Here is a 24,733-nt window from a genome sequence, read left to right as displayed (position 1 = left end):
ATAAACTTTAATTTTTTTTTTAATTAACAATTCGCAACAACACAAATAAAAACATACCCTACACTAAATATACACACGCATACAATATACACACTAAAGCTAGAATGAGTTGCAGTGGTTCGTTTCCCCTGCAGCGCCTCATGGGTAATGTAGTCAATTATGTTGACGCAGACAATGGAAGCGCGCAGAGGTTTTTAAACCGAAAACTACAATGACCATACTTCCCCTCCTACGATTTCCGGTATCTTTGGGAAAAAGTTTCAATGGGGGTGGGAAAAAGAGAGTAATGAAAAAGTATCCGTGTTGTCGTGTACATGAAGTGAAACTAGACGGGGGAAGAGGAGGGCCAGTGCCTTTAGACGTAATAGGGGAAGGTAAGAGATGTTACCTATTAACCAGATGATGCACACGCAGGTAAACCGCATTGGAAAGTTGTTGCAATGCAAATCTCAGCTTTTATAAGTGTTGTACACAAAGGTGTTCGCACACATACAACAATTTATTTTCGTCATATGCTTTCCATCCACAAGCACAGCCAAACGTGTGTTTATTATTGTAGGAAAAAACACTGCATCAATACTTATAATCAAAGTTGTAGCTGCGCTGCGCTGCGCTGCGCTCATCGTGATGCTCCGCATCATCTCTGCACGCTTGCGTTCCGCTTTTTCCCAGTTGCATGCATTCAGTGCTTGTAATAACCACTATAAACCGTACATTTCCCCTTTAGCCTGGCATTAAGTACAGAGAAGATCAGTGAACCTAGAACACATGTGAGAATGTTTGTCTTTAGCTGACTTTCCAGCAACGCTTCTACGAATCTGTATTTGTTTACGGGATTTTCCCAACGGGAAAATATACGGAGACCGAAGCCCCTCGATTTAATTAGCCAAAAAAAATACCCTATGCTTTTCAAATGTATCCCCGCTCCATTTGAAATCCGAGCGACGAGGAGCAGACGCGTCCACTCACAGTGAACATTTCGCATCTCGCATCTACCGCTTGTTTTTTTCTCCATTGTTAGTCCAAATCCAACGGAACCGTTTACGAGAGCCGGTGTCTGATGCTTATCACATGCAAAGACTGATCTCGTCAGCTTGCGTAGCATCGAGGTAGATTTCATCCTGAGAGCAGATCATCTCATTTGTTCTTTGTGGACGAGTCGTTTTGAAGACTTGATCAGCTCGGAGCTCCATCATTCATCACTCATTCATTGCTTCAGTGAAGCTCTAATTTCTCTGGTGTGCCTGAGTGAAAGATTGAGATGGATTGGCGCTTGCAAGGTAGGGTGAAGGACACTTGTTTAGCTATTTAATGGTAAGACATTTCTTTGTTACTCTGTGGGGGTAATGCAGAGCATCTAATTTGACTCGTGTTGGTGTTCTTTTTCAAGGAGGACACAAATGCTGAACGTGCTTTAGAGAAAATATCAGGGTTTTTCAATTTTATAGACACAGAGACTGCAAACCAGAGACCCTCAGTTTGAAATGTTGTGTTTTCTTTATAATAACTGTAAGTAACATACTATAATGCTTAATAGATATTCAGTTAAACAGTTTTTCCATGACATGGATCTTCTGGGGTTCAAAATCCTTAGCCTATACAATTATCATGTGTCAAATCATGTTTAAACTCTTTGGTATAAAAACTAATAGCTCTTAGGAGCTTTTCATATTAAATCTAAATGATTACTTCAGAGAGATGTGTAGATGTTGAAGACTTAAACGGAGAGTGCTTTTTTCAGAGACTGATCTAATATTCCTTTAAATTGCAAATTGTCATTTTAGGTTTGCTTTTGGTTGATGGCACATGAGTGTGTATTGTCTATTCCTTTTTTCTACTTCTGTTAGGACAGCCTGTTTCACACTGCATGCACAAGTAGTGCTTGAGCGTAGCAACGGCGTAACTATAACAGCAGGTTTGTGTCGTGCTCTCACACTGATGGTGAATCTACTGCTACATAATGAAACTGGCTTTATACAGAGAATAAATTGATTTCAGAGTTACTGCATTTAATATTTGTTTTACCGGTAATAATGACCATGCAATATCAAATGGCTATCTGGGTTTTGAAATTTAGATTTATGACCAACTTGTTCTTTGTGAAATCTAAATCATGAGATGGATGGATCACATTTACATCCAAATCTGTTTGGAATGGAACTCAGAACTCCAAATGTATCCTTTTACTGCTTATATCATCTGGCCTTAGTCAGAAAAAGTGAGTCATTGAGTGAGTAGTTTACTTCAGTAGTTTTGTTGCTGCATAAAAGCCTATGTTGTAAAAAAATTGTGTCAATAAATAGTATTAGATAATATAGTATAGTTTGCATTGTGCTCTCACACTGACAGTAAATCTACTGCTGCATAATGAAACTGGCTGTATGCAGAGGATAAAGTGATTTTAGGGTTACTGCATTTAATATTTCTTTTAATAATGACCATGCAATATAAAATGGTAATCTGGGGTACGCCATTGAGGCTTATGATCAACTTGATTTTTGTGAAATCTAATTCATGTGAGGAGGTGGATCACATTTACATTTAAAACTCAAAATGTAGCTTTTCACTGCTTATATCATCTGGACTCAGTCAGAATAAGTGAGTCATTGAGTGAGTAGTCTACTTCAGCAGTTTTGTTGCTGCATAAAAGCCTATGTTGTGAAAGAATGTGTCGATAAATAGTATTAAAGTGCTTTTTCTGCTGATTTTAACATGTCTGGCAAAAAAAATCTCACTTTAGCCAGGTGATGTAGTTATGACATCTACTAGAAAGAGCTAAACAACCAAATCTTGGTTAATATGGATTTTGAAATCAATATGTGACCCTGGACCACAAAACCAGTCTTAAATAGCATGGGTATATTTGTAGCAATAGCCCAAAATATATTGTATGGGTCGAAATTAGGGATGCACTGATCCAACTTTTTCAGTCCCGATACCAATACCGATGCCTGGGCTTTGTATATCTGCCGATACCGATCCGATACCATTGTTGATTTAATAATAAACTGCATACCTTCCACCATGTAGAAGAAACTAAAGGCACCAAACTTTCCTAACTAAACATTACTTTTCTAACTAAGACAAAACAGATGTAATGTATTGAATACTTATTTATTTGTTATTTAAAGAACCATTGTGCATTCAAATCGAAAATAGAATGTAATCAAACTTCTTAAAATAAATTTAAATAAATAAAATGTAGTAGTAGAAACAAAAGTGTATTGGTCAAACATACAATAGTAATCAAACAAGTTACCAAACATTATAAACATATTACGTGCAAAGTCCTGCAAAGTGCTGCGACGGAGGAAGAAGGAGAAAAAAAAAAAACTGGATCGACCCGTGGATCTGTTCATTTTTCCGATCCCCGATCCAGCTATTTTTTCAATATCGGGGCTGATATCCGATCCTAATATCGGATCGGTGCACCCCTAGTCGAAATTAAATTTGTCTTTTATGCCATAAATCATTAGGATATTAAGTAAAGATCATGTTTCATGGGGATATTTTGTAAATTTCCTACCATAAATATATTAAAATTAATTTTTTAGTAATATGCATCGCTAAGAATTTAATTTGGACAACTTTAAAGGCGATTTTTCTCAAATTTTTTTTTTTTTTTTTTTTTTGCACCCTCAGATTCCAGATTTCCAAATAGTTGTATCTTGGCCATATATCGTCCTATCCTAACAAATACAACAATGGAAAGCTTATTTATTCAGCTTTCAGATGATGTATAAATCTTAATTTCAAAAACTTGACCCTTATGACTGGTTTTGTAGTCCAGGGTCACATATGTGCTGCTTTGTAGAGCGTAACGGGACTAATTGTGGTTCCAACCCAATCTCATGAGAAAAACCTAAATATTTTATGAGGTGGTGGTGATTTTGTATGTATTTGTGCATTGTGATTTGCACAGAAAGGTAGTTTTTAAGGAAAAAGTTTAAGGGTAAAATTCCACCCCTAAACCTAACAGTCGGTGGACCATAAGAAGACTGTACAAATAGGATCATACAAATTCATACGAATTAACCACCAGTACGTAAAATTAGTTACGAATTACCATTAAGAGTGTGTTGCACACTTAGCTGCTCTACCACCTAAATACCATCCAATATTGATTGAGTTAGTTTGTGTATAGGAGATCTCATCTCTCTAAATGCAGTTTGCCAGTTATCAGGATTCAGTCACAAGATCTTACTTCAGTGGCAGGAAATGGAGAGTGCTTTTTCTTCAACTCTATGAAACCGAATTTCGTTAGGAAAAAAGGATTGGCATCCTTTCCATGAAGCATGACTCGGTAAAGGTTTGCATGTGCGGTGTAGAAGATGGAATGAGATGAAGTCTGAAGTTTGGTTCGGACCGGCATTTTGGGCTCCTTGGAAAGTGGGCCACAAGTCCCTGGGGTGAGCGAGGCTTTTCTGGGGCAGGCGTGGCAATGACGTACAGGCGGTTCGGAATGGGAACGTACAGCACCGTCCAGTCATTCAGAAGGGAGCCGGCGGTGTAATATGCGGTCCGGAGGTAGGAAATGCAGGTTTCGCTTCATAGCTCCCTCAACGGAGCTCTTCCATTCTGGTTGAGGTCTCAGCTAGAGAGGTAGGCCAACTTCTAGAGTGATTTTATTTGGATTGCATTTGGGTTACAATAGTAGATCGGAAGTTCAGCGTAGTTGCTGTCTTTCCCCGCAATTGGCAAAAGTTTGTGAAATTGAAACTCTCTGTTGACCTCCAGTGCACGATTTCTCTCTCAGCCGTCAGCAGCTGTCTCTGCCCAAAACCTAAACACACGAGCGAGCCTCGACGCGCAGAGGTGGGATGCTATTTAAAGATCACACAAGCGTACCAGCTGCTCCCATTTCCGCGCTACGTAATTGAATCAGTGCATCCAGTTGAAGAACTCGTCCTTAGATTTGAAAGTTCTGTTTATAGAAGAGGACTCTACTTTCTGTCATCCTTTCTTTTCTGTCACACGTGTGTTTGGAGAATCAACCATGCGGTATTCCAGTCGGCTTGATGTAGGACACTAAACCCACTTTTATGTGTGTTAAGCTATTCTTAGGCAGTCAAGTTGTAGGCCTAGTTTTATACATGAGAGGGTGGTGCTGTAGTGTCACTTTTAACTGCGAGCTTTTGGGATGTGTTTGAGCGTGCCATCTGCTCTGATACAATTTCTAGCATTGTTTCATCGTTTCAGTCATTTAAGTGACATCAGAGGTTTTTGGATTGGTCCAACAACTGACTATTTGATCTGTGAAGTTTAATTTATCAAAATGTTTGATTATATATTTATTCTTTTAGGTGTATTTTTGGATGTTTTTAGACAAAATTTTTCATAAAAGCCAACTTTTAAAGCAAGTTGCAGTCTTTGTCTTTGGTCGTTGCGTTTTGCTTTACATCTCATGCTATTTTTGGAGCATCTAACCACGAGTGTTGTTTTTAGGAAAGTTTATTTTAAAAAGTGCCTTGTCTTGTGCATTGTTACAGTCTAATGCCCTCCATCTTGCTGTTTTATCACAATTTTTACTGTGGAAATGTTCTAAGTGTGTGTAAAATATTTAGAATATATTAACTTTCTTTTGAGTTGACACTTCTTTTTCATCTCATCTGTCAACAGAATAATATAATTTGTGATTAATCTCATGATATATGACACATGTTTAGAAATTTGGGAAATTTTACTTTAATTTATTTTAACTTACCTTTTCTTGTAGCCTGACCCCAGTTTGAAAGCTCAAGTCTACTTAAAGGAGAAGTTCCCTTCCAGAACAAAAATGTACAAATAATTTACTCGCCCCCCTTGTCATCCTAGATGTTCATGTCTTTCTTTCCTCAGTCATAAAAAAATTGTTTTTGAGGAAAACATTTCAGGATTTCTCTCCATGTAGTGGACTTCTATGGTACCTGCAAGTTTGAACTTCCAGTTTGAACATGCAGTTTAAATGCAGCTACAAAGGGTTCCAAATCTTATATCCCAGCCTAGGAAGAAGGGTCTTATCTAGCGAAACGATTGGTTATTTAAAAACAAAATACAATTTATATGCTTTTTTTAACCTCAGATGCTTGTCTTGTCTAGCTCTGCGTGAACTCTGTGTATTCCGGTTCAAGACAGTTAGGGTAGGTCAAAAAAAGTCCCATCTTATTTACTCCTCCAACTTCAAAATCATCCTTCATCGCTGTAGAAGTACTAACCCAGTGTTTAGCAAATGAAAATGCTAAGAAAGTCAAAAGCCATTTACAAAAAAAAGGGAAAACGACGATATCGGACAATTTTGAAGTTGGAGGAGAAAATGAGATGACGTTTTTACCCTACTTTTTTGAACTGAAGTACAAGGATGAAGAACTAACCGTGCGTGACCTTTCCAACTTGATTACGTAATGCGTGCATTGCAGAGCTAGTGCAAGATGAGCATTTGTGGTTAAAGTATATACCTTTTTTTGTCGTTAGAAAATGACTGATCGTTTTGCTAGATAAGACCCTTATTCTTTGGCTGGGATCATGTAGAGCCCTTGGAAGCTGCATTGAAACTGCAATTTGGACCTTCAACCCATTAATCCCATTGAAGTCCACTATATGGAGAAAAAACTTTGACATGGGGGTGAGGAAATTATCAGGAAATTTTAATTCAGGAGTGAACTAGTCCTTTAACTAAGCAATCCACTGACTAGTCGATTTAAAAAAACAAAAAAAATTAGTTTTGCACTGCCCTACTTTGGACCTAATGAAGAGCTCTTTTTGCTTGTTTTTGTTTCTGGCTCAAGAGTATTTTTGTTCAGAGTGTGGACTGGCCTTGGCATTCACATATAGGGGTTCTGAAGGAGAGCGAGACGTCAGAGACACGCAGTAGATGCAATAATAGAGTGCACATCTGTTATATTAGTTTTCCTGCTTGGCGACTGCATTTAAGAAACGCTCACCTTTAGTGATGTGCGAGATTAAGTGAAAGGAGCTTGCGAGGTCATGCAACATTTGTCTTAGGAGGTCGCCTAATAATGTTGCTTTTAAATCATTAATGGGTCAACACTTGAACAGTTTGGTACCACACTGATTTTGCCATGTGTAATTTACAGTATGAAGGATTTTAGTTCCCTGAGTGCACATCCTAAATGGTGCACAACCAGGGGATGAGGAGTTAAGCACCTAAAAAAGAAATAGGCCAGTTATATCCTTTTTTCACACTTCATGTCCTGAGGGAGGCTGCGAAGATGGGAGTGTGTGTGACAGGGATTAGCATGCGTTGGGTATCACCGAGTGGCAGGTTCTTGAGGTGAAACTCTCTTTGCATTTGGGAATATGACAACATGCTCACTTTATTATTGTGGCTTTGATGCACACATTCAGGCCATGTTCACATTCATCTCATAAACACCACACACGGATGCTGCATGCATGCATGCATACATTCGGACCTTTTATGGAAGTGCCCTGCACATTGTTCCAGTTTACAGTGTGACTCACTGCTGTTGATGCTTCTGGTCCAGGGGTGTGAGAATGGATTTATCTGAGACGCACACATCTGCTCCCCGTTAAGGCACTGAAGTGTCTCCAATTCATTCTCTCGGCTCCTTTGCCCATCCAGCACATATTCCTAAGCCATTCTCCATCAGCATGAAGCCACAGCAGCATTTCTTCAAATCAAATGTGGGGTAGAATGTGAAATAGCCTGCAATATGCAATGAGAGGTTTCAAACAGTATTTTACTAAAAATACCTGAATGTTAAATTCAGTGAGTGACATTCATTTATCAGTTATTTCTAAAAGTATTGTTTATTTATTTATTTATTTATTGGTGGTGGTTGATTCGCCTATTGGATATATACACTGCCAGTCAAAAGTTTTTCAATGTTTTTTTCTTCTTCTGATCACCAAGCCTACATTTATTTGATTCAAAGTACAGCAAAAACATTTCTAAATATTTGTACTATTTAAAATAACTGCTTTCTATTTAAATAAATGTAATTTGTGATTTCAAAAGCTGAATTTTTAGCATCATTACTCCAGTCACATGATCCTTCAGATTTGCTGCTCAAAAAACATTTATTTTTATTTTCAGAACAGCTGAGTAGATTTTTATTTCAGGTTTCTTTGATGAATAGAAAGTTCAGAAGAACAGCATTTGTCTGGAATAGAAATATTTTGTAACATTATGTCTTTAGCATCACTTTTGATCAATTGCTAAATAAAAGTATTAATTTTGATCACTTCTTTCCAAAAAAAAAAGAAGAAATTACACGGATTTCAAGCTTTTGAATGGTCATAGTGTACAATGTAACAAACGCTTTTTATTTCAGATAAATGCTGATTTTTGGATCTTTCTGTTAATCAAAGAATCCTGAGCAAATGTACTCAACTGTTTTAAATATTGATAATGATAAAAATTAAATAAAAAATGTTTCTTGAACAGCAAATCAGCATATTAGAATGACTTCTGAGCCAGTTATTTTAAATAGTAAAAATATTTCACAATATTATTGCTTTTGCTGTATTTTGGATCAAATAAATTCAGGCTTGGTGAGCAGAAGAGGCTTCTTTTAAAAACATTAAAGCTTCTACTGTTCAAAAACTTTTGACTGGTAGTGTATAGCAGTTGTGGATGCAAATTTTTCCATTTTGGGATACGTTTTGCTCTTCTTTAACACTCGCTAGTTGATCGTTAAAAACGATTTAATAACACTGTCGTTTCAAATCCATAAAGACTCAATATACTTGAGGCATTTAAAATAATTTAAAATGTTTCATTATTCATTTACACAAAAGTGTAAAATTAAGTGTCATTTATTAACCATAAGATGAAAACAATTATTGGTGCATCTGCCACATGCAATATTGGTAAATTGCTGTTTGTAATTCAATTTTGTGTAAAAATCTTGCCAGTTCTGGCTGTTTGATCAAAAAAGGAACCAACAAAGAAATTTAACAAGAATTTGTAACATAATATCTTGTGACGGCTACATGTACTTGTGACATTTTGAATGTATTTTTGTGTGTTTTATTATTAATTTAACAATTTATCATTTAGCAGCCATAACTTCAGCCTTCATTGGCCATGAATGTAGTATTAGTTAGTCGCTATATTTATTCCAATCTTGTGTAAAAGTATTTTTAGTACTAGGCTGGAAGTTTGATCTAAAAATGACTCGTGATAGAAATATCTAAAGTTGCTGTTGATTATATTCTGTGTCTTTCTAGACACTGCAATGAAGAGAGTGCTTTGCATTGTGGAATGCAGTGTCTGAAGTCATGTGATCTGCACATTTAGGCAAATATAGTAGATTAGGTACAGTAGATGTACAGCAAATTAGCATACTGTGCAGAGTATACATACTGGACTGCATACTACAAAAGAAATGGTAAACCAGACTAAAGGTTTTTCTGAATTCTTGTAGTATAAAAGTGGTATAACATGGCTTGAGGAGAATGTCTTGTTCTTGTGGTTTTGAGAGTAATTCGAACTGTTGACTAGACACGGTCAATTTAGATACCTAGGTTTGGAGACCTGAAAGACTGTTACTACTTTATGGCAGTGGCTAGGTTACAACAACATGGGAGGATTGATTATTTCATTTATGCATAGCTTTGGTCAATATTACCCTGTGGTTTCGATACCACAGTCACAACACGCTAACCACTTGGCCCAAAACAAGAATGTAAGGCTTCAGCGACCAACCAACAATAAACCCACCAAGAATTCCTGTACAAGCCAAAATAAATCTGCTTTCAAATCCTTATTGTGACATGCTTCAAAAACACAAATGCAAACAGTGGTTATGAAACTATTAGGTTTGCAAAGATCAATTTCGACATTGTGAAAACGCTGCTTGATTTTCACACGAATGAGTTGAAGTTGCACAGTATTGGTATTCCAGCTGCCTGGTCAATGCATCGTCGCAGCAGTATACCATGTTGTTCTCAGTGAGATTTGCATAAGGGCCAGCGTGGGCTCCCTGCAGACGAGAGCTTTTTATAGTGTGTCCACGTCTGCAACAATAATAGCAATACACCTTTCTCTTGAGAGTCTGTATTTTGCTATATTTGTCTTGTTTTTTTCCAATCATAAAAGAACTGTGTGATAAAAGAACGCTAGATTTGTGATCTACAAGCAGGGGTGACGTAAGAGTTTTTTGCCTTTTAAAACGAGCCACAATTGTGTGTTTAAAACTTCAACTTCTTTGTAAAACCTAAATGACCAAAACAAAAGCAGCTCTTTTGTATGTCCTTTTTAATTTGCTTTGCTTTCTTTACTTTTGTAGTTTGAGTCTAGCGTGTGCTTTAGGTTTGATCATAGTGCTCGAGGAAGTCGCATACACAAGTGACCACGGTTTTAGGATTATTTTGGTGTCTGAAACCTCAAAAATGTGAGGCTGCTGGGGATAATGGTCGTAGCTGAAATAGGCTGCTTAGTTTTAGCACTGCCTGTTTCTCGTGTTTACTGCATTCCTGCCTGCTTAATGTACGGATGCAAATTCTGTAGGCCTCAGCTGACTGTCATGTTTTATAAGGGAGGTATCAGAATCCAGAATTGAGCTTCAGTAAGGTCCAATCACTTTCTTTTAATATTAGCTTTATAACAGGGTTGATTTAATGAATATGTTCCTCGTTTTTCTTAAAGGGATAATTCACCCAAAAATGAAAATTTGATGTTTATCTGCTTACCCCCAATGCATCCAAGATGTAGGTTACTTTGTTTCCTCAGAAAAACACAAACGAAGATTTTTAACGAAAACCGGTGCAGTCTGCCAGCCTTATTATGGACATGGATGGGCACCAAACCTTTAAAAGTAAACAAAAACATGCACAGACAAATCCAAATTACACCCTGTGGCTCGTGATGATACATTGATGTCTTAAGACACGAAACGATCGATTTTTGTGAGAAACTTGAACAGTATTTATATAATTTTTTACCTTTGATACACAGCCACGTCCATCTGTCATGTGCACGAGTTTGGCATCAGTCACGTCACATGAGCACGCGCTCTGTCGTAGAATACGCAAAAGCCGTAAGGGGATATCAGTGAAAAGTCCCGGATGAGTTTGCGCAAACTAATGTAATCTTTTAGCTTTAAATCGGTTTAAACAATCAGGATACGCGCAAGTAATTACCATTTTGAATGGCCGCTATACCCACAATATCTGTGCTCTGTGTAAACAATGAGTGTCGTATACATGCGACAGATCACTTCCGGCGTTTGCGTATTCTACGCCAGAGCGCGTGCTCATGTGACGTGACTGATGCCAAACTTGTGCACATTACAGATGGACGTGGCTGTGTATCAAAGGTAAAAAATGATATAAATACTGTTCAGTTTCTCACAAAAACCGATCGTTTCGTGTCTTAGGACATCAATGTATCATCACGAGCCGCAGGGTGTAATTTGGATTTGTCTGTGCATGTTTTTGTTTACTTTTAAAGGTCTGGTGCCCATCCACGTCCATGATGAGGCTGGCAGACTGCACCGGTTTTCGTTAAAAATCTTCGTTTGTGTTTTTCTGAGGAAACAAAGTAACCTACATCTTGGATGCATTGGGGGTAAGCAGATAAACATCAAATTTTCATTTTTGAGTGAACTATCCCTTTAAGAAACATTGTACAACAGCTGGTAAAGTTTCAGTGGGAGTGCACATATCTCTTACCTCACCTGGGCCCATTAAGTTTTAACAGACAACCTAAAGTGTGTGGTGAGTTTGATGGAGGTTATTGAGAATAAATGGGTGAAATTTAGAGGTTAGGGTCAGCCGATGGCCGATATGTGCTGCCGATTTTTAGGGCCGATATCTTGAAGTTTGCATGCTAAAATGTCACACTAATAATAAGTGGATGCACATCATTTCTCTAATTTATCTAACCGCACACGATCTTCCTATTACAATTATTCTAATTCTTAGTTTTGCATGCTAATATGATGAATGGCTGGTTCATTTTAACAGCTGATCTTCACATCGCTGCACACTTATATAGGCTTAATCACTCGTGCTTTTAAGCCAGATCCATGCTGAAAAAAATAACGTTTACTGACATCTGGACGTGACCGAATAAACTCGCAGTATCTGAGGTGACGGAGATGACGGTGCGGTGCGGGCGCATCAGCTGCAATCATCAAAATATATTTAAAAGGAAGCTGGCGCCACAATCCTGACCACATAACTCAGGTTCAGATTTTAGAAAATGTAGTTAATGTTTACATCATTATTGATTTATCTCATCCACCCGCGACTCACCCACAAGTAATTAGAATGCATTTTTTATTGCCAGACCGGTGGATATAACCATCCTCCATGCATCACTGTCTCCCAGCTATAGGCGAGTAATCGCGAAGCTGCATTGTTTGTGAGAGCCGCCGCCGCGTTCTCCCCACGCACAGAGTGAAATTGTCCAACTCCAATACAGGAAAAATAAAACAGAACTTATAATACTGGGGCTAATATGATAGCAAGCAAGCTGCTGATCGTTTTCGACTACAGTCCTTCAACTTAACTGCAAGCAAACATTTAACCAGCTGTAGCATTATGCCAGTTCACAACGGTTCTATGCTTTTCTTTCACTAAGTGAAAGCAACACTTCCTAGTTTACTAGTAATATATAGTAAATATATGGCCATAGGACAGAATTTAAGCCTTACATTTTATCTCTCAGAAATGTTATTGAATCTTACAAGAGTTTTGGCTTGGGGTCCTTCACAGCAGCGCGTTTTACCGCACCAATAACACGGGGCTGTCCACGGACGTGCCTGACTTTAAATTGGCGCTATTAAACACTGATATCGGCCGATGCCGATATATTAAAAAATGGCAAATATCGGCCCGATATATCGGTCGACCTCTAGTTTCTACATTCGCGAAATAGTCTGAATGAACAATATTTATGTCAAAATAAGACTTTAAATGGCATGAAAACATGATCTGTGGGAGTTTTTAGTTAGTAATTATCTTGGTGAAATTTAAAGTAAATCTGTGTTTGCATATGTCGTGGCTGTTTTTGGATGTAATTTTTTTTATATATTGTGGATTTATTATATTTGATATATTGGTTAAAATGTATTGTTTAATGGATATAAGCTTGCTTAAAAATTATTAAATATTAGCAACTCGTGCTATATTAATAACCGTAAAGGTTATCCATTCATTTATATCCATTTAACTGTCAAGTAATTATCAGCCAGAATTTTAATATTGGTGTATCCTAAATTTTTCTTTGTTTTCATTTTAGTGAAGAAAAATGTAAAAATATGCCTTGATTTTTGTTGGTTTTTACAGTATTTTGATCAGTATTATGGTTTATTCAGATTTATATACATTGTTTATTGGCTTGAAAAAAATAGACAAAAAGCCAAAAATACATAAATGTTGCAGTTTATGCATTATCAGTTTTTTGGGAAAAAGAAATGAATTCTTCAGCCAGATAAATGTGATAAATTTATGTGATAAATTTATCAAAAGTGTCAGGAACGAGCTTTACATTGTTACAAGATATTTGCATTTCAAAGAAATGTTGTTGTTTTTTTCCTTAAAAAACAAAGCGTCACGCCTTCCACACAAATATTAAATGGATAGTTCATCCAAAAATTTAAAATTGTCATACTCACCCTCATGTTGTTCCAAGCCTAAAATAAGACCCATAAGACCCTAATCCATCTTTGATGATATTTATTTTGTGAACACTTTTGTTTTCTTTTTGCTTAAAGTATTTTTGTAGCTTCATGAATTTTGAGGTTGAACCAATGATGTCACATGGACTGTTTTAACAATGTCCTTACTTCATTGCTGTCTATGCAGGGTCAAAAATGTCTCAGATTTCATAAAAAAATATCTTAATTTATATAATAATAATAATTCACAATATAAAACATTTTACCGTATTTTTCATCACTTTACAATGACCACTCTTTACCGACTCTGTCTCTATACATGAAAATTACTGTCCTGTTCCTGTATCTGTTTTATTTTATCGGCATTCTATTGGCACTGACTGTATTTTGTGTCAACTTGGTTTTTCCTTTTAAATACGACACATCGCACAAATGACATTAGCTGAGCTCAGGTAAACATTGTGCAGTCTTCTGCTGTTCTTATCTCTCATTGCGGCGAAGCAGAAGTCGAAGTGCGGTGAGACTGCTGTCTGTCTGCGTTCGCTTTAATCGATCAGTGCCCCTGGAGATATTCATTAGCATTTCTCTCTCTCATTCTCTCTCCCCTACATTCATCCATCCTCTAGTTCTACTGACAGTCCATTACAGTCTGATGTGCCCTGTCTGTTTTTTGTATCCCTCTGTGAGACATTCACTCATTTTATTTGCTTGTGTTATCTATCCTTTCCATCAACGCCTTTCAGATAATTGCCTGTCTTCTGTTTGTGGTCGTTTCTTACTCTGCTCTTCTCATCATTTTGCTTTTTCTCAAGCCTCACTGGTGGTATTTTAATCAAAGCGCTACGTTTTTTTTTTTGTCCTATCAGTTGTGTAACCTGAGGATGTTACACCTGCTATTAAGTTTGTCGGATGAAGTTCTTGCCATTTTAATGGTGTGAGACGTGCGACTAATCAGTGTAAGAACCACCAAATCTCAAAGATTACACTTAAAGTGAAATAACAAGCATTATATGGAGTCTGGTAGTGAAGCTTTCAAGGACGATGAGGGTACTTGAGGATAACACTTTACGGATCGCTCTTATGAACCTGTGATTGCTGCTAGTGAGGATTTGAGACGATGCTTGGCCTCCAAACAAGTGAGTTTTACATTTTCTTTCTATATTACAGGAAACCCCTGGAGATGAGCGAATGCACCCTGTCTGCTGCTCTCAACTATTTGATATAGAAGAACAGAGGCACCACGGACGACCACCCCCTTACAACGCCAATGACCTTCACCATTGTACGTTTGTCTATTAATTCTATATATATATATATATTCTATATATTTTCAAGCTCCCATTGGTGATTCATGAGAGACATGTGTCCTTTTATGCACTCAAGAAGGCTAAACATCCCTTCATTTTTTTTTAAATAATTTATTTGATTGTGATTTTTGTTTTATTTTAATTTTATTGTTTTTTTGTTTGTTTTTTTGGTCACTAAACCTTCACTTAAAAGGATAGTTCAACCAAAAATGAAAATTACCCCCTGATTTAGGGTGCTTTCACATCTGTGGTTCGGTTCATTTGGTCCGGACCAAGGGCAACAAATGATACATTGTAGCATTTTTCTGCCATTTTGGGTCCTTTTCACACCACACTGAATGTTCTGGTCCGAACCAGTTGAACTAACCAAAATACAGTCATGTGACAACATCCACATCACTCGTTGACAGATGTGTCATTGAACGTATTTTCTAAACTGCTAAGCAATGAGAAGATTGCAGTGTTCTTGTGAGTTTTCGAAGGTTGGGACCTACTATGATCATTCAGACCAAATTTCTATGAGTCTCCGCACCTCCTCACAACTCCAAGTTTGTCCGAAAGCTGCCATGGGGCTATGTTGCTAAAGCGCTAACTGTCAACAAATACTAGTTCTCATCCCGTAAAGCACAGCACAGCTGACTACGGCAGCTGGATTAGTCCAAAAAGGTGCAGTACTTTTTGCGATTGGGTCTGTTCGAGTTCGGATCATGTTCTCACCACAAATGAACCGCTTCAGTGTTTGTTTGAAAGCGTACCGAGACCACCTCTTCAAGGAGGTCTTGGTACGCTTCTTTGGTCCGCTTTTGGTGTGCACTCAAATGCGATTTGCTACATTCACACCAGGGAAAACGAACTCTCAACCGAACTAAATGAGGCAGGTGTGAGGCACCCTTAATCATATGAACACAATTGGAGTTAAATTAAAAAAATGTCCTGGCTTTTAAAAAAATCATGATAGCTACTGAGATTTTGACGTCCAGTATAATTCATCCATCAATTATAAAAAGTGCTCCACACGGCCCAGGAGAGTTAATAAGTGCCCTCTTAAATGGTTTGATGTGTTTCTGTAAAAGAAATATCCGTATTTAACGAGAGAGCAAAACAAAACACTGGTCACAAATTAGAAGTACAAAAATATAGCTGCAAGCAGTGATGGTGGGCCCAAGCCATCAGTGCAAAAGCCACCCCGGTGGCATCAGGAAAAAGTGCCCAGCTGGCACATGCATTTATAGTAACCCTCTGGCAGCTTGGATTTAAGGGTTACAGCAATGAAAGGGTTACACTTTAAAATCAAGAGTGTGAAAAACACACATTCACACACACTATATATAACTTTGGTAACACTTTACAAGTTTCATTTAGTTCAATAACTAAAATCTAAGCTTAGACTCGATTCCAGAGAAATCGCAATGCATTTGGAAGACCTCGATCCACAAGTCGGTTTTGCATCAATTTATCATCGCAGCCTTACGGTGCGTTCACACCAGACGCGAATGAAGCGGCAAGCGCGAGTGATTTACATGTTAAGTCAATGCAAAGACGCGAATAGCCATCCTAATAGCATTGAGCGTTTCTATTGATTGCCGTATCGCGCGAGTTCAAAAATCTGAACTTTGGCGAAAATCTGCGCCGCATTAACCAATCAGAAGCTTGCTCTAGTAGTGACGGAGGCAGAAGTCCGAAACAACAATGGAGGACAAAATCACTGTTGCTGTCTGTGGTTACTCGGAGCTGTACGATACATCTTTGTACTTTTATAGAAACAGGAATAAAAAGGATCTTGCTTGGAAGAAAGTGAGTGAAGGGGTCGGACAGTCTGGTAAGTTTTAAAAAACACTCTTTACTCAATTTGACCTACATATATATACATATTGAGACTACAAGCAAATTAAAGTTTACTCGCAAATGAAGCGAGTAAACTTAAATGTTCAAGCGTCCAACTACAAGTCGCGTCCGGTGTGAACGCACCATTACTTACGATACGTCAGCCGCTGGAACGCCACTCTCTCGTGAATGTGCGTGCAACAGTTAGTGAAAGCTAGAGATTACAGTTCATAAAGTTTTAAACAAGGCTATCTTTCTCACCTCAGAAGGCCTTTATTAACCTTCCGGAGCTGTGTGGAGTACTTTTTATCATGTATGGACACAGTTTATTGGTCTTTAAAATCTCAACACCCATTCACTGCCATTATAAAGCTTGGAAGAGCCAGGACTTTTTTTATATATAACTTAAATAAAAAATTTGAGGGATATTTAGTGAATTTATTTCTGACAGAGAATTCTGCCAGTGGTTTGAAACACATTATGCCTAAGGACGCTGCTTACCTGTGTTAAATTGACTGTAATGCTAATGCACCGCCTCTTGTGGCTTATTGCTTTATTAAATCATTTTAATGCCATGTCAACTGTCTGTAATAATTAGTAACGAGTGGTGCTGTAAATGAATGGGCTGCTTATGTAATTATCTGTTTGTTTTGCTTTAATTACAGGATCCATTTATCGTTGTGTCTCAGATTCTGTAATGGAAAATCGAGGTGAGTATTTATTGCCGTACTTTGCCCTGTCTTGATACTAATGATGCTGAATAATTGAGAAGAAATGTTCCATTTGTCGACGCTGTTGATTAAGCTCCAATAACCAAGGTGTGATCTTGACTTACCATGCCACGTCTTGGATTTTAACAGTGTTTATTGTGAAAACCTCAGTTATTACACAATCTAGACTCTGGGATGCAGCCACTGTAGACAAACATTTGTTATTTGTCTGTGGGCGCAGTGTAATAAGGAACAAATATATTTGATTAAAATGGGGTTTTTGCAGAAGTAATTGTTTGATGCTTCCTGTTTGCTGACAAAACGCTGGTAAAGAGCTCTGTGTCATCCTGTTAGGAAGGTCACGAAGGCAGCTCCTTGAGCAGATCCGTGGAGCTTGTTTTCCAGGTCATGTCAGGTTCTGGGTCTAGGTAGAACCAACGAGCTGATTCTCTTCTCTCTGTTCTCTCGTTCTCTCTCTTTGGAAAGGCGCCCGGTGTAGGTGCTGTAACTGGGACAGAGAGAAGCAGGGCTTCGGTTCAATCCTCTGAGTCTCTTTTTTTTTTTTTCCAGTGTAGATGTGTGTGTTCGTACTGTGGTACTGAACTTGGAACGGTTGCAAAGATATCAGAGATGCTGGAATGACTTGAGTTGTGAGATGAATAGGTCAGAGTGCCTTTTGTGATTGTGATCTATTCAGCTTAGATGTACAAATTTTATTTAAACATGTCGGAACCATGTTGCACAGAGCTATTTTTGCTCGTCCCTCTTCCTTTGCGTGCCTTATTGCTTTTGTTTCTTTTTCATGTTGTTGTATCACTGCGGTATTTTTCTCTTGGTGTTTTTGTATTTGTTACCACCGGTTCGTCATTATTATTGCATGGTTTGGGGATTTCATAGCTCGTGCACCACAGAAGAAAGGATTGTTTGTTCTTGGTTCTGTGTTCACTTCATTGAAGCCTCAAACATTTCATTTTTTGTTCAAATAGTTTAAAAGATGTGTTCAGCCTAAGGAGCCTAAGATTATTACAGCTTAAGCCAATTCTGTTTTAATGCCCTATTTTACATAATTTTCCCATCTATAAACTAGAGGTTGAATTAACTACTTCTGCTGCTAGTGCTAGACAGTGCTTCGGGTCTGTCAGCTAAATCGCAGATCACATGAAATTGCGCTTCTTTTACACTACCATTCAAACGTTTGAGGTTGTTTTTGAAAGTATGTTATGCTCACCAAGACAATTTATTTGATCAAAAATATGGTAAAAACTAATATTGTGAATATTTAATTACAATTTAAAATAACTGTTTTCTATTTTAATATATTTAAAATGTAAATTTGTTCCTGTGATGGCAAAGCAGAATTTTCAGCAGCCATTAGTCCTTTTGTCAGTGACGTGATCCTTTAGAAATCATCCTAATATGCTGATTTGCTGTTCAAGAAACCTTTTTTTTATCATTTATTTTTTGCATAAACCCTGATATATTTTCTTCAGGATTCTATGGTGAATAAAATGTTTAAAAGAACGGCATTTATTTTAAATAGAAATTTATTGTAACATTACTGTCAATTTAATAATCAATTTAATGCATCCTTTGATAAGTAATAATAGTAACTTCTTTAAAAGTATCAAACTGACCCTACACCTTATTTTTTTTTAATAATAAAATGTATAATAAATCACATTTTAAATGTGTAGTTCACAAAAAAAATGTCGGCATTTATTCACCCTCATAAACCATCACTTATTTACCCTCAAGACAGAATAGGTTATTTTAAAGAACACTGAGGTCCAAACAACATTACTCGCACTGAGGGTGAGTAAATGATGACTGAATTAGAATTTTTAGTTGAACTATCTCTTTAAAAAGCAGGTGATATGGTATTTTAAAGTGTCCTAATATTCTGTTAGAGTCTGAGTCCCCGTTTAAATGCATCTAAGGTCAGAAAATATAATATTTTGCTCAGAATATATATTTAATATTAGAATAATTTTGCAATGATTTTGAAATAATTTGTTTAAAGCAGTTCTGAGTTTAAGGTCAGTGAACCCCCTCCCTTCCAAAAGCCTACTCTGCTCTGATTGGTCAGCTGGCCAAGTCTGTTGTGATTGGTCTTTCCATATACAATGCATGGGAATTGCGCGCATAGCTAAAGTTTAGCTGCTAAACTGTAAACACTTCACAAAACAACAATGGTGGATATGTTAGCCAAGTGCTAACGTGACTAACAAATGCAACAAGACAGTTTGTAAACCAAAATATGTCTACATCCTTTATTATTAAATGAAGTAATTAGAACAGCGACAGTCTACATAATTGACACATTCTTAGGAAATAGTGGGTTCTAAGCAAATCAGAACTATTTCAGTAAAACAATAATATCGTGGTTTACCTGGAAACCTAAAGCTGCACAGGCATACATCAAATTTTAGCACAAAAACCTCAATATTTTGAGCACTCAATTGAAAATGTAAACATAACGTATTAATCATACTTACAGGTTGTGGTTCAGAGACGTTTGTTGGTCCAAATAAAGAAGGTACGGTTGTATCTTTCATGGACAAGCTTTTACTAAATCCAGTGTTGAACTCACCAACATTAGAGAAACAGTCCTCTGTAAAATGACGAGTATACAACAAACGATTAAAAATACAACAAAGACTGTTTACACCTGAAGAATAGCTACATTACAAACTGCAAAAAAAATATATTTTTCGAAAACCCATATGACCTGCTCTTTAAGTGAACCACGCTGTGCTGTAAACAAAACAACAACAAAAAATATCCGGGGTGCTGCTGTTTTTATTCAATCCACAGTTGAAGTTTTAAATATTTCATCTTGGAGACTAATCCTTAGTCTGTGAATTATTAAACATGGCTGGCAAGAGAACAAATAAAAACTGTTCTAATAAATGTTGAGAGAGCTTGGATACTGATAAGAGTTTTCCTAAACATATATGTCTAATAAATGTAAAATCGTCAGTCATTTAATTATAGAAGCGTGAATTACTTTCCATTTAACTGTGGGTGAAGTCACCCGAATATACACCGGCAGCAATTTATTGCTGTTATTTATTAGTGCACTAATGAAAGTGTACACTTGAACTTTTTTTAACTTTAAGATGTAACAGGAAATTTGATGAAATATAGTGAATTAAAGTTGTGTCATTATCATTTGTACTTCATCTAGCTGCTTTAGAACACAAGAACACGTCTTGTGCAGCTGTATGATTACACATGGTCATGGATGGTGACCAAAGATCTGGAGCATTGTTGATTACAGGAAGGATCTGGTCCATGACTGATGTTTCCCCATCTAAAGGAAGCTTTTATATACACTTCAATGTAATTCATGCCACGGTTTGTTACAGAATTGCTTTGTTATATGCTGCTGAATGAGAAGTTGTGTCAGGCTGTAGGAAATGGGATTAGGAGTGCGATCTGCTGTAGTCAAGTTACACAGCTACACACTTCCACATTCCCGTTCTCTGCTAATGTACTCTGCTGGATAAAATTGCATTCTTGGAATTCCTGTGGATGAAGATTTGGTAAAGTGCAGAGAACAGGAGTCCAGATTCGCTTATAACTGAGTGTATACTAATAGATTGAATGCTTGAGTAAAACAGAAAGCTTGTTTAGGGCAAAGACCTATATTCAGTGTAAGTCCTAAGGACATTTCACCCAAAAATAAATTGTTTACTCACCCTCATGTCATTCCAAACTTGTCTGACTTTCTTTCTCTTGTGAAAAACGGAAAGATAAACATTGAAGGCTTGCTCCTGTGCAGTTTCAGTTAATTGGGGCTGGAGTTTTGAGCTTCACAAAGGACACAAATTTATCATAAAAGTAGTTTCTAAAGTTTACACTAGCCCTCAAGCAAAACTATTTGCTCTAGAACAAATAGATTAATGAGACAAAAGACTGCCCGTTAGATTTACCCAAAACAAATTATATCTGATATTCAAAGGAACCGTATGTTAAATTTATTTCAGTTAATCATAAAATGGTCTCAGCCTCAGACGTCACGCCCACGGAACGTTGGCTAAACGTCTGATGCATATGGTACACTTAACTGGAAACACTTCAGGAATGTCGAAGTCGTCATCTGATTAGTTGAATTTGACCGGATTTCCGGGAGACGCGAGTGTCGCGTTTATTTTCGGTCCGCCGGGAAAACAAAGCGCAGACTGGTTTACTCTGCATTTTGCTAAAATGTGCTTATGCAGACGCCATTGTTGTTATACACATTTGCGACGTTCGCTTCGTTCTACTTCGTTATGTTTCAATGCTGGTTATTTCAATGACTGACTTGTTGCATGCCAGTCTGTTGTTGTGGGAGCATTTCTACGCACAGAAACGTGACGCTGAATGAAACAAACTGTGATTGGTTGTTTGACATATCGATCAAACGGTCTTATAGGCGGGCCTTTGGCCGATGAAAGCTGACATGAATTCCAGACCTTCAGCCGTCAGTCTGAAGGTCTGGCCACGCGAGACTAATCATAAAATGGCCCTGACATGTCACTAGACATTAAGAAATCATGTTCATTTCAAATACTTTGATATTGTCAGGATATTGTATTTAAAAGTGAAAATTGCAGCCCACAACTGATGTTATTGTTGTCATTTTGTGTTTTGGTCTGAGGCGCCACCCTACAGCTATCTACTAATAACAAAGTCGGTAGAGTTTCGTCATCCGGGTTGCCAGCTCTGCTCTAGTTACAGCTGCAGCTACGAACGTGTCGGATAAAACATGTATAACGTTACGAAACCTAAAAGCCTCTTTATGAATCTGAAATACATAGTGACAAAGTCCGAAATAAAACATGGATTTGTATAGGAGATGCCTTTGAAAGATGGAGAAAAATTTGAAGACAGACGCCAATGTTGCTAATTTTCTCCTGGACAGGTAAGATTCATCTATGTTTGGCTAACTTTGCTTCCGTACACAGTGGATTTTCCACGGTCGCCCGTGCTAAATGCGTTCATAAAAAGCTTTATATCGCACCACTAGCAGGGTATGAAAACAATCTATGTTCCGACTGAAATGTGGTATTACAGTACATCTTTACGAAATATTTGGTTAATCGCCATTAAATTTTTGCGATACATAATTACTTCCCAAAACATCTCTCGTGAAGCATAAACATAATTAACAGAAGAAACAAAAATTACCGTGTAGGACTCGTCACTTGCCATTGGAAGCTAATTGTAGCAGCCTACGTTCCTGCTGGATCCTGCAGCTTAGCTGGCAACCTCGAGTCAGGGGGGAGGGGGAGGGGATACATCGTTCTACAGTATTTTGAAAGTGATTGCAGTACCAGCTTTGGCCACAATCATACATACGGTTCCTTTAACAACTATAGAGACATCAGAGCCATCAGAGAACTGGCTGAGGTGAGGCTGCTCTGGGCGGGTTAATGAGTGCTGAAAACATAGACGCAAATTTTCAAATAGACAAACAAAAATCCTATTCAAAGTCTGAACAAGTACATTCTCACCTAAAAAACTCTTAAAACTACATTGCGTGACACAAAATAGTATTATTTATAAAGTTATAGTGGATTTGGGTGTCCACCATGACACTCGCTGTGAGAAATACCACAAGCGGAGTGATACAAACAGTGAAACGGTTGGAGTTCCAATATCATTAGAATACCAAACACCTCTCAGCCTGCTGAATAATTTACTAATAATCGTCTCTTCTAATGGGTTGTTAATGGTTGTAATCAGACCATTGAGTTAAATTGAGCTTGAAAACTGGATCAGTACAAATCAACTGTTTTTACAACTGGATCAATGAATTTGTTCACAGATTTGACCTTTTTTATTTATTTTTTACCTCAAATCTCAATTAGAGATGAGATTTAGTCATCAGGATATGCTCTATCAGTGTTATGCAGAAGGTTCAGGTTGACATAATGATGGATTTTTTTTTTTTTTCTCAGATGAATACTGTCAGCAATATTTGTACATGTTTTATCTTATATCTACTTCATGAACCTCAAAGAGCACATTATATTTGAAGGTCGTCAATATGTTCTTTTTAATGTCAGGGAAATGTCACATCTCATTTAAAATATTCACTAACACAGCCTGTTTGTAGATGTTTTTTGATGATCAGTTCCTCTTGCTTTTATGTTCTCCATAACCACAAAGTCAAATGTCCGCCCGGCTGATACCATCTCTCCCTCCGTTGGCAGAACTTCCCTTTAATTCCTTGCTCTTTTTTTTTTCTTAGCTTTTCATTAGAAGTCATACGCAAGCGCACACACACACACAAACTGTGCACTTTGACCTCTGCTTTAAGGAATGATAGGCATCCGTCGGCGTCTATGCTGATCTGCTTTGCAAGCTCGTTTATAAAGTGGAGGGAGAGAAAGTGGTATGGAGGGAGGGTCCCTAGTGAGAGAGGGAGGGGGGGTGGAGAGAGTTGCAGAAGGAGGAGTGAAGGAAAAAAGAAAGGCAGTTGGCATGAGATCCACTCAAAGAAGAGGGACTGAGAGGAGTTTGGGAACATTGGCTTGGAAGGTAGAAGGAAGCATGAGATCGACGATAGGTGACAGGAACGGGGTCCTTTGAAGCGTAAAGGAAAAGCAGAAGGTTTTGGGGAAACTGAATTGCTGTTGCTGTCCACTGGGGTGCACCTGGGCAGGAGCTACAAACGGAGGCCCTTTGGGGGCTGGAGCATGGGACAGACGTTCCCTCTAGAGACTGAACCTCAAAATTCTCGCGCACACTTGGGTGAGTCAAGAAAAAGCATATGGATGTAGCGTTTTAACTCTTTAAAGCTTTGCAGGCACACTTGAGGCATGAAGGTAGTTTCAAAAGACTTGGAAATTTAGCAAATTTATCATGCTGCAGCATCGCATGTATGCGGTCCTTTTTGTAAAGTGCAGTCCCAAAATGCACTGCAGAATTGTGAGATGAACTTGCAATTCTAAGAAAAAAGCAACCACCTCTATCCCCATTAAAATTCACCTTTATAAGTCAGTTTATATCTCATATAGAAAAGTCAGAATTGCTAAATGCAAACTGACTTTCTGAATTCAGAATTCCGTTAAAAAATCTGAATTGCAAGATATAAAGTCATTATTGCGACATACAGTTGAAGTCAAAAGTTTACATCCCCCTTTCAGAATCTGCAAAATGTTAATTATTTTACCAAAATAAGGAGTCATGCAAAATGCATGTTATTGTTTATTTAGTTCTGACTTAAGTTAAAACAGTTAAACTGCCTGCTGTTCTTCAGAAAAATCCTTCAGGTCTCACAAATTCTTTTGGTTTTCCAGCATTTTTGTGTATT

The 24,733-nt window shown here is 37.6% G+C and overlaps 1 protein-coding gene across 5 annotated transcripts in view; it reads left to right on the top strand.

Moving 5' to 3' along the window:
- The first annotated feature begins 277 nt into the window (after positions 1–277).
- phactr4b (phosphatase and actin regulator 4b) overlaps positions 278–24,733 on the top strand; it is a 57,485-nt gene continuing 33,029 nt past the window's right edge. For 2 of the 5 annotated variants that reach the window (XM_073846838.1, XM_073846833.1), the window contains exon 1: positions 23,918–24,171. In XM_073846838.1, coding sequence (XP_073702939.1) covers positions 24,117–24,171 — 55 coding nt within the window. In that variant the 5' untranslated portion in view covers positions 23,918–24,116. Of the gene's footprint in view, positions 375–920; positions 1,281–4,502; positions 4,603–14,756; positions 14,872–17,385; positions 17,431–23,917; positions 24,172–24,733 lie in introns of those variants that run through there. The other 3 variants (XM_073846836.1, XM_073846835.1, XM_073846837.1) reach the window with 3 other exon arrangements.

This window comes from Garra rufa, chromosome 9 (genome assembly GCF_049309525.1).
Source record: "Garra rufa chromosome 9, GarRuf1.0, whole genome shotgun sequence".
In the NCBI taxonomy this organism is placed as follows: domain Eukaryota; kingdom Metazoa; phylum Chordata; class Actinopteri; order Cypriniformes; family Cyprinidae; genus Garra; species Garra rufa.
Note: the sequence above shows the minus strand (reverse complement) of the source record. Positions and strands in the feature narration are given on the sequence as shown.